Here is a 14,177-nt window from a genome sequence, read left to right as displayed (position 1 = left end):
AGAGATTGCGCAGTATGATTTGTTGTTGGGACACAAATACACTCTGCAGTTCTGATTTCTTTTTTTCTTTTTTTAGAAGGGATATCTGAACTATACAAAGTACTTGGTGGAAAAAAGATATACATGTTGTTGCTGGAAAGGACTATGCAAGGAGGATGATGGGATTATTAATGCTACATTGGGTTTATGTTCCATGATATCATCTGACTCCATAGTTTATTGACCTCGGCGGCATTTGTGGCTGATAGTAAACTAGAGCAGAAACTTGTTGGTTTGTTATGGAAGATGGTCTGCAACCACACTGTTGTTCTGGTATTAGTAGTTTTCATATATTGCTGCTTGATCAGAACTGTTTATATTGGCTGACTTCCGGCGAATGGGAGGAAGGCACGGGCTGCTTTGTTAGGTGCTGGAATGGAGACTTGGATGTTACAACATCAGGACGGACAGCTGGCAGTGCCGGATTGATGTTTTTAAGTTTTGTCTGCAATTTACAGTGCTAGCAAGATGGATTGATTACAAATTAATGAAAACAGTGCCAACACACGGAAATTGAACTAGAGGCATTGTAAACGGGGCGTTACTTAAGCGCCAATACCAACTTGCATACGTATGTATTGGAAAGCAAAAGACAGCCAGCAAACATATAATCCGGGAGAAGGCGCAGGAATATTCCTGTTTAGCTATTTTATATCTTTGATTTGTTCTTATCTAGTACTTATTTCCAAATAATAAATTCGTGTCATCCTTTTCCTGTTTGGGCGCTCCACGCTGAAACTTTGCCACGCGCCGGGGCAATGATGACCTTACTTTTCTATCTCACAAGACTATTGAATCTAATTGGATTAACTGCTATCATTTTCATTATTTTGTTGCAAAAGATCGTGAAGAAAGGATAAAAAGCCTGGTCGGCAAAGTTTGTCGCTTTGCAATTAAAGCTATTAAGAAGGAGCTTGTCAAGCCAGTAGTTTCAAAAGAAAGCGAGCAGGATCTCGAAAAGTGCAATTGCGAAATACGATTCAATTAGAATATTCCCTGCTGTCATCAACTGCCCGCAATTGGAGCTATACTTCTTAATGTAATGCCATCCCGATGGTTACTTGTCCTCATACAGAAGGTACAGTTGCCGTCCATACATGTTAACACTATGCTTTGTAAGCTAACCTCGTACTTGCTGAAGTCTAACGGTAGAGAACAAGCCAGAGTTTGGAGAAGTTTCACCAGTCAGCCATGAGAAGCCTATCAATGTGAAGCAAAAAATGCAATCATTATTGTATAAGATTAAAGAATGGTTGGAGCATGCTAGAGACGACCAAGCCAGGCTTGCTGTGATGAGCCCACATAGAAGCAGCCGTGGGCCATGAAGAGGTAATCATAAAAGACCTGCAGCCACCCAGCAAAATTAACGGTATTGATACGGATACCCCACTAATTTCCATGTAGGTTGGGGCCACTACCCGTAAGCATTGCAAGAGCATTTGGCGCATGTTATCAATTAAAATGCCTGAAAAGGATGCTGGAAATTTTAGAGACGTCATCCTGGTTGACTGATAGCACGATCATTGTTATCATTGTATAAATATTATTGTTCCTATTACTATCGGATCAACATTCAAGCATAACAACCGTTGCAGCATAAGGCACTGAATGGTTTCTAGTGCCTTCAACTTGAAGGAACTTACGGACAACCCACTGCTGTGAACGGCTTGGGACACACCAGTTATTATTAGAAATGGAGCCGCTCATTACATTTAAAAGGCTGTGCAAAGCATACAGAAGCTACGGTAAGCGGGGTGTCCCGATCGTATATGGCGAGATCTCGGGGTGTCCGAACGACCTACTTGACAAGCAGATACGAGAACAAGAAACGCTTGATCGAAAGCGTAGACGATTGAATTCTCAAAATGTTTTGCAGACCGGTCTGACAAAAAAAAAATCAGGAAGAGCATCATAAAAAACTCGCAATCAGAAGAGAATAGACGTCCATTCAAAGAGCTACGACTTATTGTAAATCCACCATCCCAGTAAGCGTTATTCAAGAAACTGAAGTCTTTTTAATACATGCACTCAATTCTTTTCATTTGTTTTATAGCTCCTCGCTGCCTGTATTTATATATGAAACTGCCCGTCAGCATGATTTGCGTAAGTTCACGGTAAATTACGTATCTTCTGCTACTGCTGTAAAGGTGGATGGTAACTGCGGATACCGTGCATTTGCGATCGGCCTCGAGGAACCTGAGGATGCCTGGAGGAACGTTCGGCTTCAGTGTCTGCAGGAACTTACAAGCCGTCCAAAGCATTATACTCGACTTTCCGGTTTACAAGCTCCTTACAGTGGTATGGTCCATGTGGCTGAGCACTGGGTGCCTATGCCACTCTCGGGTTACGTTCTGGCAAATACGTACAAGCGACCAATTCATTTTTTCTCTGCCCTGGACTCGTATACCTTTCTTCCCGATAACGCTCCCCCGAACAGCAATTCTCCAGTATCTTTGTTGCTGATGAGGCATTCAGCGCATTATGTAAATGTTCGCTTAACCATGGATGCAACGATTCCTCAAATCAAGTCTTGGAGAAGACATGCAACTAAGGATGGCTTTGCTGGGAGCATCGGCTTTGCGAAGCAAATGGATATGTTTACAAAACTTCTTCTAGAACATTATCCTAAGGAAGACCCGATGGAGCAGGTAGAACTTGAAGATATCTTGGATCCATCACAGCAGGTATAAGGTTTCCTTTAAAACATATATCTATATCCTAAAATTATGATCAAATTCAAAACAGCTTGTAGATTATGAATTGATATGATATCTACAGAAATACGCTAGATTATTTCGAATGATTATTACATGTACGTCCGAGGATGTGTCCGAGGACTTATGCTCGCTGGGCTTAAATATCGTGTCCGAAGAAAATCCCGCGGAAAAAGATATGACGGAGAGGATCTCGAAGTGCTTATAAATACGAAGGTCCCTCCTATTTATTATATGTACTTGATCAAAGGAAGGATGGAGTACAAAGAATCTGTCTTGCTTTTACCGTTGTCATATAGCATTAATGGATCTCTTATAAAAATTTTTAATTGAAAGCATGCCTTTGTGCCGTAAACCATATCCTCATCAACTACATAGGCAGTTATTGTCTGTCCAAGGGTGACTAACTACTGTCTGTCAGAAGCAAATTCCCATGGACTATAAAATTTCAATAGCCAAGCGCATCATAGCGACTTAATAAAAAGAGCGTTATTATCTCCAAGGGGAAAAATATGAATTCGAAAACAACTGCAACATACCCGTGTTTCCTGCATTTTTGCATTTTCGCGATGATGACGTTCGGTTCTCTCAGATACATGTCGTATCCACCTGGCTTGAGCGAACAATATTGATGGCATTGGCATATGACTTGTCACTGCTGCTGCAAGGATCACAGCACTCACAGACTTAGGGTGTAAAAATCCTAGCTATGCTATATGTAGGTGTATGCCTTTCATCAGGAAAAGCAGTGTTATATCACCCAATCTCTTCAGCGGACATTAAGACCAATGTCAACTCCATGCCACGCGACTTTGTATTGAAACTTGATTGGATTGTGCGCTCGATCCTGTGTAACGACGCACGGTGCCGTCTTCATTACATGACCATGCGTTGACAGGTATGTGAAGGCGGTGGAAAGGGTTGCAAGGATGTCAACAGAATACATATGCATTGCATGAGCAATGATTGGATATGCTTCCTTGCATTAGCTCAAAAGTTACATTATGCTCTGTGTGTGCGCGCGCGCAAAAGGAAAGCGGAGCTGGGCGCTACTGCTTCTGCGTCTTGGGAACCTTCTTTTGGAGGCCAGCATTTCGATCAGTATTGTGGTATTTTTTTCTCTTTCTCTCTCTTTAAGCTTGTTGTTCTTTTTGCGATCGGCACTTTTTCTGTCTTCGATCGCCCACAATGAAGTTTGGATCGCAGCTCAAGGACGCAACATACCCTGAATGGCGGTCATACTACATTGACTACGACGGTCTCAAGAAGAAACTTCGAAAAGCAGAGCGTGATAAGCCTTTTTCTGAAAAGGATGAGACCGAGTTTGTTGAAGCTTTGGATAATAACTTGGAAAAGGTACTACGCTGCTATTGCTGCTGCAAGTGTTCACAGACAAGTATTTTGCTTACTTGCTATGCTACGTTAGGTGTATGCGTTCCATCAGGAAAGGCTATATGATATCACGAGCCGCATTGACCACTGGGACCAAGAACTCGAGAAACTATCCAAGAAAGGACAGGACACATCGGAGGAAGAAATGGGCAAAGTGCAAGAAAGCATCAATGCTATCGCCGATGATGTGAACCGACTTGCCCGTTTCTCTCGGCTCAATTATACAGGATTTTTAAAGATTGTAAAGAAACACGATCGGCACACCAACTATATTCTGCGTCCCATGTTCATGGTTCGCTTGAACCAGTGTCCGTTTTGGAAGCAGGATGACGATCCTCTGCTGATGAAATTATCCGAGTTGTTTAGCAAGGCCCGTCAGGGAGGCAAGGTCATGTCCTTCAAGACACCCAGCTCAAAAAAGCAAAATTTGGTCAGCACACAATTGGATGGTACCCGAAGAATCGTTGTAAAACGGTTCTTTGTACATGTGGATAACGTATTGGAGCTCAAGACGTATGTGCTTCGACATTTGCCAGCGCTGGTCTATCGTGACAAGTCCGCTCGAAAAGATGACCTTGACCCTCCCGTCTCATCCCTCTACCTCGATAACTCGAGTCTCGATCTGTACAACGAGCGCGTTGAACAGACATCTGGCTCGCAGATTATCAGACTGCGATGGTACGGCAGCGCAAAGAAAAACGCATCCATCACCGTCGAGCGACGAACGCTGGCTGAGGAAAACCGTGGTGAACTCACTGACCGATTTACAATCAAGGATAAGTATGTCTCTGGCTACATCGCTGGTGACAATACCTTTATCAAAAAGACGGCGGAAAAAATGAGAAAGAGCGCGGGTATCTCTGACCAAGATGTTGAAAAGTTTGAAAATCTGGCAACAGAGGTGCAGCAACTTATCACGCAAAAAGGACTGCAACCAGGTGAGTTTTCTTTCTTGACGAAATATGATTATCTGTGGTATTGACATTTGCATTTTAAAGTACTTCGGACTTACTACAAGCGCACTGCATTCCAGATCCCGGGAGATAACCGGGTGCGTATGGCCTTAGATACAGATCTCTGCTTTATCCGCGAGGACTCTGGTCTCTTCCAGGATGACAGCACCGTCCGTCGAAGAGATGGAGAATGGCTTCGATCAGACGCCGATATCGACTATCCATTTAGGAACGTCAAACCCGACAGTGATGTCAACCGTTATCCTTATGCAACATTTGAGATCAAGCTTCTAATGAGCCAAGGTGAAGAGGAGCCAGAGTGGATCACAGATTTGGAGGAGAGCGGCTTGCTTGAGCAAGCTCTGCAGTTTAGCAAATTCGTGCACGGCATGGCTATCTTGTTTGACACAAGAGTCGCGCTTTTGCCTTACTGGCTTGCTTCCGTTGACGATGACTTGCAGCAGCTCACTCTAGTCCCGTCGCAATCCTCGTCTGCTTCCAAAAAACAGCAGCAGCAGCAACAACAAGATAAAGGCAAGAAGAGAGCTGATACACTGTCTATTGAGGAAGAAGCACGCAGAAAATCCTCGCAGGCGACCGAACGTACCTCACTCTTGGGCAGCAGCTCAAACCAGCTCCCGTCTTACACTGGTATGAACGGAAGCTCTCGCTACCCCGGAGTTGAAGAGGAGGAGCGGGAGACATGGGTAGACTACCTCAAGGAGATACCAAGGAGATTGTTCGGTGGTAGCGAGCCAGAGCCTCAGCGAGAACCAGTGCAGCTGCCAACAGGTGTCAAGGTACCAAAGAAGATTGTTACACCGCTTCGAGTGGAGCCGAAGGTGTTCTTTGCAAATGAGCGCACGTATTTCTCGTGGATGTCATTCGGCAGTATGCTTGTTACCTTTTCCATTGCATTGTTCAACTCTGGCGACGCTGTCGGCAAGATCAGCGGCGTTGTCTATACCCTCGTTTCGCTCTCGACGCTCGTATACGGAACGGGCTTGTACTATCGTCGACGCGAACTGATTTGCGCGAGAGCTCCTGGACCATACGATGACACGATTGGACCCACCATCATCTGCTTTGCACTTTTATTTGCAGTGGGCTTGAATGCGTACCTCAAGTTCACTGTCAAGAACCCAACCTTGTTCTACCTGTAAACGTTATCCAATGTGCGCTCCCATGTATAACCTCCGCTTCAAACACACACATTCCCTCATCTTATTTCTCTTTTCTGTTTGCTTTGATTGATACAATAAGTAAAAAGATGTATTGTATTTTCACAGGATTGTAACTTTAAATTTATGCTAAAGTGTCAAGATGGTGGCGGCGATGCAGTAGTCTTTTGCTGCTGCTTCTGGCAGTTATTATATTGAGGAAAGCGTCGCTGTTCAGAGAATATTGCAGCCCATCGATTCCTCTCCCTGTTATTTGTTGAGGTGAAAAATAAGAATGCATGCCGATTCATATTGCTATAAACTGTTGCTCCTCGATTCTTTGTGTCCCAGTCGACAGGATGGTCGAGCAGTTGTTGCAGCAACGTCGATTCACTGCGAGCGATGATCTGGAGGTTCCCCACAGATTCGATAGCAAGATCTGGCTTTTTCGTATCAGTGTCTGGTAACGCTAGATCATCCTCCGTGGGTGCAAGTGTACTGTCGGACGCCAGACCTTCTTCATCTTCGTCGCTGTTTCTACCATCACTACCATTGCTGCTTACTGCGACGCCATAGTCGTTGTTCTTTTCTTTTCGCTTGTTTCTGCACTGTCCATCAGAAAGCACGATCGTATCTCCTCCTCGCAGACGGATATCACGTGCCACATAAATATTCGTGTTGTCGCGTTCAGCAAGCCCATCCGGAGAATTTCTTGTAAGAAATAAGCTTTTTCTTTGTGCGTCGTCGATTGGGAATAACATTGCATCGCATTGCATCCCGGTTTCACCAGCGCGGCTGTCATCTAATTCTTTCTGCTTCTGGTCATTGTTCCTGCTGCTATAGCTGCGGAAATCTCGTTTCTTCAAAGGCTTGGTGCTTGAGAATGGCCGAGCTTTATCACGGAATATTGCTTCCCTATTCTTCGTCCTGCTATCTGATCTCGCTCCTTGCGTTGCATTCACCTACATACGTTGTCTTGAATTAGCATGTACAGTAATCGAGAAAATGGGTCAGATAGAAACCTTCTTTTTTCTGACTCGACGAATGCAAAATTCAGTAACTGATACGGCAATCGCGGTATTGACCATGAAATGTATTACACAGAACGGTGAATGAATATCATCGTAATGCGTCGGCTGGGAGAAAAGTTTACACATAAACGAAGGAGGAGATCTCTGATTGCGTACATAGTAGCAGTATTCTGAGCATCCGAGCCAGTCAATAAAATCCGAATACCAGTATTCCAACTGCGTGTGAATAGGTATGACCAGCACGGTAAAGACCGAGACGAATCCAAGGAGCATTCCTAGAATCGTCATTCCGGATACTACCTGCACAGCCAGCGATGAAGACATCGATGCTGACTATATGGATCCAAAACTGGAAGAAGAAGAGAAAAGAAACGCAATAATTTCCGGCAACTGTCGCATTGTTTCATTATAATTGTAACAATTAAATTATGGCGAATGTTGTTACTATTATTATTATTATTATTATTGTTGTTGTTGTTGCAGTCTACGCAATGCAAGATTCGATTGTTGAATGCATTCTAAGAGTTTGTACTGACGGCCGTGGTTGCGGGCCTTTTCATAGTATGCAATGGCGCCATTCTTGTCATCCGTTTGCTGTTATTCACGGTGGAAGAAAGACTTAAGTCAGTAACAAACAAAAATACTTTTCCTGTTAGAAACCCCACCTCCAGCAGAATGCCCATATTGTACAGGAGGACACCGTACGATTCATTGCAAACAGGAGCGTCATTGTCGATTTTTGCAGTGTTTGGATTCTCTGCAAGCTCTAATCCTCGCTCTGCCCACTGCTTTGCTTCGTCCACTCTGCCCATTGAAGCAAAGGCTTCACTCAAGTTATTCATTATCACCGTCGAGTGACAATTCTGTGCGCCCGAAAGTGTTAAAGCTCTGAGATACAGATGAATTGCATAGCTAGTAGTATTCCTCGTTTAGCGGCTACGACATATTTTAGAAAACTGCTGCTGCTGCTAACCTTGGTTTGTTTCGCTCTGCATAGAATCCACCAAGTGCTTCCAACGCAGCACCCATTTCTGTTTCCGTCAACCATTTGGGCATGTGTTCTTTATCAAATATGATCTGGTCCGAGTCTCCGTAGGGCGATACAGGTTTTGACGAGATCTTGAGCAAATGTTCGACCGACCACGTATACCATTTCTCTGCATCCTCGTCGCGTTTCATGCTTGCATTGATATCGCCCAACTTTTGTGCAATACCGACGAGTTTCTTTTGCGTGGCAGGTGGCAGTTGACCCACATCCAAATCGAAAAATGCGCTGTCTGGTTTGTTGGACGGGCTGTCGCGGTCGTTTTCGAATCCTGCAAGGTGACGAAGCGCGAGCGTCAACGTCTGCCGAGCTTCTGGGAGCCTGCCCATAGACTCAAGCAGTGCACCGAGTTGGATCATGATACCCGTCAAAGGTGCACCGTCTCGCTCCATCTCGGACGACTCGAGCGCGAGCTGTAGAGCCTCGCGAAAGTACTTGACTGACGAATTCAGATCTTTGCCGTTATGCTGGTAGTAAAGGGCCTTGCGCAGCGCTTGCCGGATATCCGGAGGATACTTTTGAATGTCGGACACAAGGTATTCGTACAATCCAACAGTAAGACATGCGAGTGCCAATCCGATCAGGACTTTGGGCAGAGTTGGGATTGTGATTGTGCGGGTCTCAGCTGCACCGCTTTGTGCTCCGTTACCAGCTGTGGAACGACACCGCAGAGACTGAAGTGCGAACGCAGGTTGGATACGGCGCGTAGTGCTGGCAAGGTACTGTTGCGCGTTGAAGCTTGTACGCACATTGCGCGTTGCCAGCAACGAGGGCCGGAAACGGAATGCCATTATGTGGTAAAAATGGGATAATCCGATCTGGGACATACTGACTTCCACATCTAGCTCGGTTTTATTTGCATTCCGATAGAGATGCACGCGTGAATAATCACCCATTTACAATCTAAAATTTGCCTCGTCTTATGTCTGTAAAAACTCTATGATAGTCTCTGCCGGGGCACGTTCGTACACGACCTTGTACACGGCTGTCATGAGCGGGAACCTATCATCGACGAATTGACTCTCAGTAACCATCTTTTCTTATGCAAAATAGGGAACTTACTCTTTGGTCATGTTCCTCGCTACCAAAAAGTTATGTACCTCCTGCGCAGTTGTTGCGCCTTGCAGTTTCTGACCATTAAGCATTTCTTGTTCGATTTGATCAATTGTCTAATTTTTTTTACCCAGTTTCGGCATGGGTCAGCAATAGAATCCTACGTAAAAATGAACAATTATCTTCACCTTGTCTGAATTGATGAATGCTTCGGCCACCCGACGGTTGCGTCCGCCAGCGCACGTGGTTATCAGATCGGCGATGCCGCATGATTCTAGAAAATAAAGACAGATAGTTGTGTCAGTGCTATCCCTGCATCACTCTGAAATCACCATTTCTTACCAAAGAATGTCTCAGTATGCACGCCACCAAAAAACGTCTTGCCAAACTTCCTCATTTCAAGCAATCCGCGGCGTATCATGGCCGACTTTGTATTGTTTCCGTACCTAAAATAATAAGATATTGGTAAAAAAAATACATCCAAGATTGAACCGATCCTCCTTACTTTAAACCATCGCAGAAACCTGCTCCTAATGCGACCACGTTCTTCAGAGCACCGCAGATCTGCAGGCCTGTGTAGTCTTCAATCACAGCTACGTTAAAGTACTTTGTATGGAAGAGCTTTGTGTTTGTAGATAGGAAAATGTCAGCCTTGCATAAATATATTAGCACTGACTTCTTTTTACCTTGTAGAATATCTCTCCGTCTTTAGGATCCTTGACTGCGATGGTAGTCTCTCCAAATCTCTCTTCGGCTACCTCATTGGCCAAGTTGGCACCGCTCAATGCAGCGCACCGAATGTTGAGAATTTTTGATATCTCTTCGGAAAATAACTGGATATTATTTTCTCGGAAATCGAGACCTTTCGTCAGCGTTATACCAATGCATTGGCCCGAAATGACGTCTCGCAGCGACTCGCAGGTCTTGTAAACAAACTTGAAGATCATCAGTACACACAGCTTCTTCGCTTGAACGATCACAACTTGCCTGATGAGGAAGAACGAAAAGCAGTATGTCAGCATCTTGCGCTGCTTCTCTGACATCCGGTATAGCTTTCAAATTTTTAGGTAATTTGACACCAGGGAGATACCTAAAAAAGAGAGTAACTCTGGTGTCAGAATGGGAGGAGGGTATTTGGTAGGCCAGGAATTCATTCATACTTTGTGTTCTCGTGTTCTTCATTCATAATATCTGTCAAGTTTCGACCATCGATTTGTTCTTGGAATACCCACACTCGGACAAGTTCCTCGAACGCGGCAGAGTGCTTTTGCACATTCTCGCCGACCACCTTAGCAATGGCTGATCCCCTATATATTTAATTGTAAGCAGTGCAATGTAATATACCACACCCGCCCGTAGCCCTTGCCAGTTTCCTGATCCGATAATGGCTACTTTGAGCTTTGACATGTTTTTTATTGAAAAAAGAAAGATAATAAGAATTGAAAATAACAGTAGGGTACGCCCGGAAAGAGGAAGGGTATATATATCCCGGATATATATAAAAATTGGGACAAATCTTGACAACCCATGTAATGATGGGATTTTGAAATGATCTTTGCGTCACACGGCCCCCGTTACAGGAACACGTTTTATGATATAGAATTGTAATTAGGTATCTGCGTTAAAGTCTTCCGTTATTGTAATTCTTTTATTGCGATGCGTCGAATTTTCATACAACTAATCGTGCCGGCCATTCGAAACAGGTCATAATTTACGTGGAAGTAATTGGTATTAACTGGATATTTACGTTGTATTGATCTGCAAGCAGTTCTAAACTTTGTATATATAATGGACCCAAGCGCGGAGATTGTTGACTTAATGCTAATAGTAGGATCTGTATTGCATAATAGTAGAATTACAAGCGGAAGAAGCCTTCAAAACTTTATATAAATATATAATGTAGTATTTCAAGGTGTAGTAGGTGGAGGAGAGGAAGAGAGTATCAGAGAAATAAATTACATTTCATGCAAGAGCAAAACGGTGACGGAGTTGGCCTCAAAGGTGTAGCTGAAGGAGGACTTGCCAGCCAACTTGAAGGTCTTTTCGACGGGTTTGACGACAGTCTTGTCCTTGGTGTTCTCAGCATCCAAATCGCCGGTCAAGGTCTGTGCGACACCTTCAGAGTGGACTGCTGCGTTCTGCAATTGGAAGTTGACAGTTTCGCTAGAGTTGCCAGTGTTGACCATCTTGACAAAGATCTGCTTGGTGTCCTTTCTGGAGCCGACAACCCAGTACAAGGGATCAAAACCACCATTGGTAGCATCGACTTGGAGGATGGTATCAGCACCTATGTGTTATTCGTGTAACAGTCAGTAAAAAATGGCTTGAATTGGGAAAACTATGCAAGACTTACGGTTCTTGCTCCACATTTGGAACGCATAATAGCTGGGAGTCAACCAGATAGATTCGGTGTCAAAGTGGACGATATCTATTTGGAAACATATTTGTAAGCATGTGGACATTGTACAAGATAAAAGGCTGCGAAATACTTGCCTGGGTTCCATTGTTCGTGACCTTCACGCTTCATGGTAGGTGCGTAAGCAATCATCTTGACCAAGTCTGCGTTGCGCTCAAGACCGGTTATAAAGACGGCATCAGCCAAAGCAGCTTGCATGTTGGCAGGAGAGTCGCCACAGCAGCCCTTGACGTTGGTACCGAATTCGCCGACGAAGACGCCAGTTCCATTGCGAGGCCAGTTGTCATAGTGATCAAAGTCTGCAATCATGTCAGGGACATTGTTGTAGTAGTGGTCGTCGATGATATCCCAAGGACGCTCGTCTTGGCTGGTGGTCTCGATGAACTTGAGATCAGGGTATTTCTTCTTGATAGCATCGTAGTAGGCCTTGTAGCGGTAATTGTATGTAGTGCTGAAGAAGTCTTCGTTACCGATTTCAATGTATTGGAGTTTGAATGGCTCTTCGCGGCCGTGCTCAGCACGGAGCTTGCCATAGGTGGTGGAAGAGTCGCCCGTCAAGTATTCCAGCTCGTTGAGGACTTCCTGAATGTAAGGTTCGAGTTCATCTTCAGGAACGCTGTCGCCTTTCAAGGAATAGCCTGCGTAGACGCCAAGAATAGGTTCCATGCCCATATCTTCGCACATGTACATGTAATCCAGCAAGCCCTGACCGTTGGTGTTCCAGTATGTCCAGTCCCCCATGCGGCCAACGCGTTCTTCCAATGGACCAATGGTCTCGTTCCACTTCCATCGAACAGGAATGGTCTGACCTTCCATGTTGTTGCCTCCAGGGAAACGGAAGAAGCTAGGGTTCATACCCATCAGGACTTCGGCCAAGTCCTTGCGCAAACCATTCTCACGGTCCTTGTAAGTCTCACCAAACAAAGTAAACACTTGGAAGTTGATGGATGCGCCTTGCGCAGAAGCGCCGTCAACAGATACAACAAACTTGTTGTCGATGGAGGTCTTGGAGACCGAGGGAGACAGAGTGACTTCAAACTTTTGGAATTCATTCGACAAGCCCTTGACTGCGGTGGATGCCAAGACTTGACCGCTTGAAGTTTCGAGAGTGACGTTGAGAGGACCAGAGTAGGCGCTGGATTTGGCAAAGAAGCTGGCCTTGTACTTTTCATCAGGTTGTACGCGGAGACCCCACCAGCCTTCGTTCGCAATACCGACCCTGTCCGACGCGCTGGAGGAGATGTCCAAGCGGAGCGAGTTCTTGTTCACTTTGTTCAATGGAGTCTCGTTATCCAGTGTAATGCTTGCGCCCTCTCCAATGGCACTCCAGAATTCAGTGGTGGGTGCACTGCCATTGTCGGATGCCTGGAAGTTCCAGTTGCGGAGCATCTGGTTGTAGATACCTTTTGCACGTGACAATGTTAGAAGAAGAGAAAGTATCTGATCTCAGTACTATTACTCTACTTACCGCTGTCGCCGCAGCGGTTGATGTCTTCGTACATGATACCATATTGAAGGGGTGATGTAGCGTTACCGGGGACATCGTTGCGGATAGTGAGGTCCAAAGCGGACACGGCAGAGACAGCCAAGGCCAGCGCAGCTGTAATTGTGAATACCTATCGCAAAAACTCCTAATAAGTATATCTGTGCGGGTCTCATTTCCAGTCTCTATCACCTTCATCCTGCTCTACTGTCTCAAGCGAGAGGTCTTTTGTGTATTTGCCAATTGCAGTGCGGACTCCCTCACCTTTTTATATGCTTTGCAGCAATAGAGTTTACTGTGTGCATTAACGCAGCATATATGCAAAAAAGCGCGCTATTTCCCCGTAAAGAAGTAGATGGAGCGCAGGTTTACATAAACTCCACCCGGATAATTTTCTTCGTATGGGGAAAAGAATTCTCCACATTTTTTTCTGCCATTTACTTGATAATAACACAGAAGATCTCACTCATTTCCCACGTACACAAATAGACAGTCGCTATTACCCAGCAGCAGGACCGCAATTAAAGTAGGTTCCCAGCCGTATGTGTACATGATTTCATCAGCACATGATGCGCATGTAAAGTTGAACAGAGCAAAAGGAGAAAGAAACGAAGGAAGTGTTCTACGATTACTTTTCCATTGCCTGGAAAACCTTGTATATATTAGGTTTCTGTTAGTCCGTATAGCAAGTGCCACCTCGATCCGTAGCGAATTAGTCTCTCGTGATGTAAGCAGGCTGTCTAAACGTTATTCCATATCCAGCTTGATCATTTTTCTCATCACCTTTGCATCGTGTTACCATTCGGAAAATACACCCCACCTCACCCTCTTTAGTCAGGCCATCATCCAAACGGTGAATATCCTTGTTTCAGTGTAAGAATTGCTGGAAGT

The 14,177-nt window shown here is 44.8% G+C and overlaps 6 protein-coding genes across 6 annotated transcripts; 2 read left to right on the top strand and 4 right to left on the bottom strand.

Annotated features, from left to right (window-relative positions):
• Positions 1–1,808: 1,808 nt before the first annotated feature.
• On the top strand, positions 1,809–2,808 carry VTP01DRAFT_8132 (uncharacterized protein; the record flags this gene model as incomplete). Its single annotated transcript, XM_069387220.1, has 4 exons — positions 1,809–1,883; positions 1,945–2,024; positions 2,093–2,723; positions 2,785–2,808. The coding sequence occupies 4 exons, from the start codon at positions 1,809–1,811 to the stop codon at positions 2,806–2,808; spliced, it is 810 nt and encodes a 269-aa protein (XP_069241010.1).
• Positions 2,809–3,941: 1,133 nt separating this feature from the next.
• On the top strand, positions 3,942–6,261 carry VTP01DRAFT_8131 (uncharacterized protein; the record flags this gene model as incomplete). Its single annotated transcript, XM_069387219.1, has 3 exons — positions 3,942–4,109; positions 4,180–5,083; positions 5,144–6,261. The coding sequence occupies 3 exons, from the start codon at positions 3,942–3,944 to the stop codon at positions 6,259–6,261; spliced, it is 2,190 nt and encodes a 729-aa protein (XP_069241009.1).
• A 155-nt stretch (positions 6,262–6,416) lies between these two features.
• Positions 6,417–7,613, bottom strand: VTP01DRAFT_8130 (uncharacterized protein; the record flags this gene model as incomplete). Its single annotated transcript, XM_069387218.1, has 2 exons — positions 6,417–7,220; positions 7,281–7,613. The coding sequence occupies 2 exons, from the start codon at positions 7,611–7,613 to the stop codon at positions 6,417–6,419; spliced, it is 1,137 nt and encodes a 378-aa protein (XP_069241008.1).
• Positions 7,614–7,751: 138 nt separating this feature from the next.
• VTP01DRAFT_8129 (uncharacterized protein) lies at positions 7,752–9,125 on the bottom strand (the record flags this gene model as incomplete). Its single annotated transcript, XM_069387216.1, has 3 exons — positions 7,752–7,883; positions 7,955–8,201; positions 8,263–9,125. The coding sequence occupies 3 exons, from the start codon at positions 9,123–9,125 to the stop codon at positions 7,752–7,754; spliced, it is 1,242 nt and encodes a 413-aa protein (XP_069241007.1).
• A 129-nt stretch (positions 9,126–9,254) lies between these two features.
• VTP01DRAFT_8128 (uncharacterized protein) lies at positions 9,255–10,794 on the bottom strand (the record flags this gene model as incomplete). Its single annotated transcript, XM_069387215.1, has 9 exons — positions 9,255–9,336; positions 9,397–9,503; positions 9,576–9,661; positions 9,730–9,833; positions 9,893–10,008; positions 10,074–10,322; positions 10,375–10,477; positions 10,548–10,694; positions 10,754–10,794. 9 exons carry the CDS (start codon positions 10,792–10,794, stop codon positions 9,255–9,257), a joined length of 1,035 nt encoding a protein of 344 aa, XP_069241006.1.
• A 548-nt stretch (positions 10,795–11,342) lies between these two features.
• Positions 11,343–13,484, bottom strand: VTP01DRAFT_8127 (uncharacterized protein; the record flags this gene model as incomplete). Its single annotated transcript, XM_069387214.1, has 5 exons — positions 11,343–11,674; positions 11,741–11,815; positions 11,881–13,206; positions 13,272–13,419; positions 13,479–13,484. 5 exons carry the CDS (start codon positions 13,482–13,484, stop codon positions 11,343–11,345), a joined length of 1,887 nt encoding a protein of 628 aa, XP_069241005.1.
• Between the last annotated feature and the right edge of the window lie 693 nt (positions 13,485–14,177).

The sequence above is a fragment of the Rhizomucor pusillus genome (genome assembly GCF_041956525.1).
Source record: "Rhizomucor pusillus strain CBS 183.67 unplaced genomic scaffold VTP01scaffold_5, whole genome shotgun sequence".
NCBI lineage: Eukaryota > Fungi > Mucoromycota > Mucoromycetes > Mucorales > Lichtheimiaceae > Rhizomucor > Rhizomucor pusillus.
This window is presented reverse-complemented; position numbering and strand designations above follow the sequence as displayed.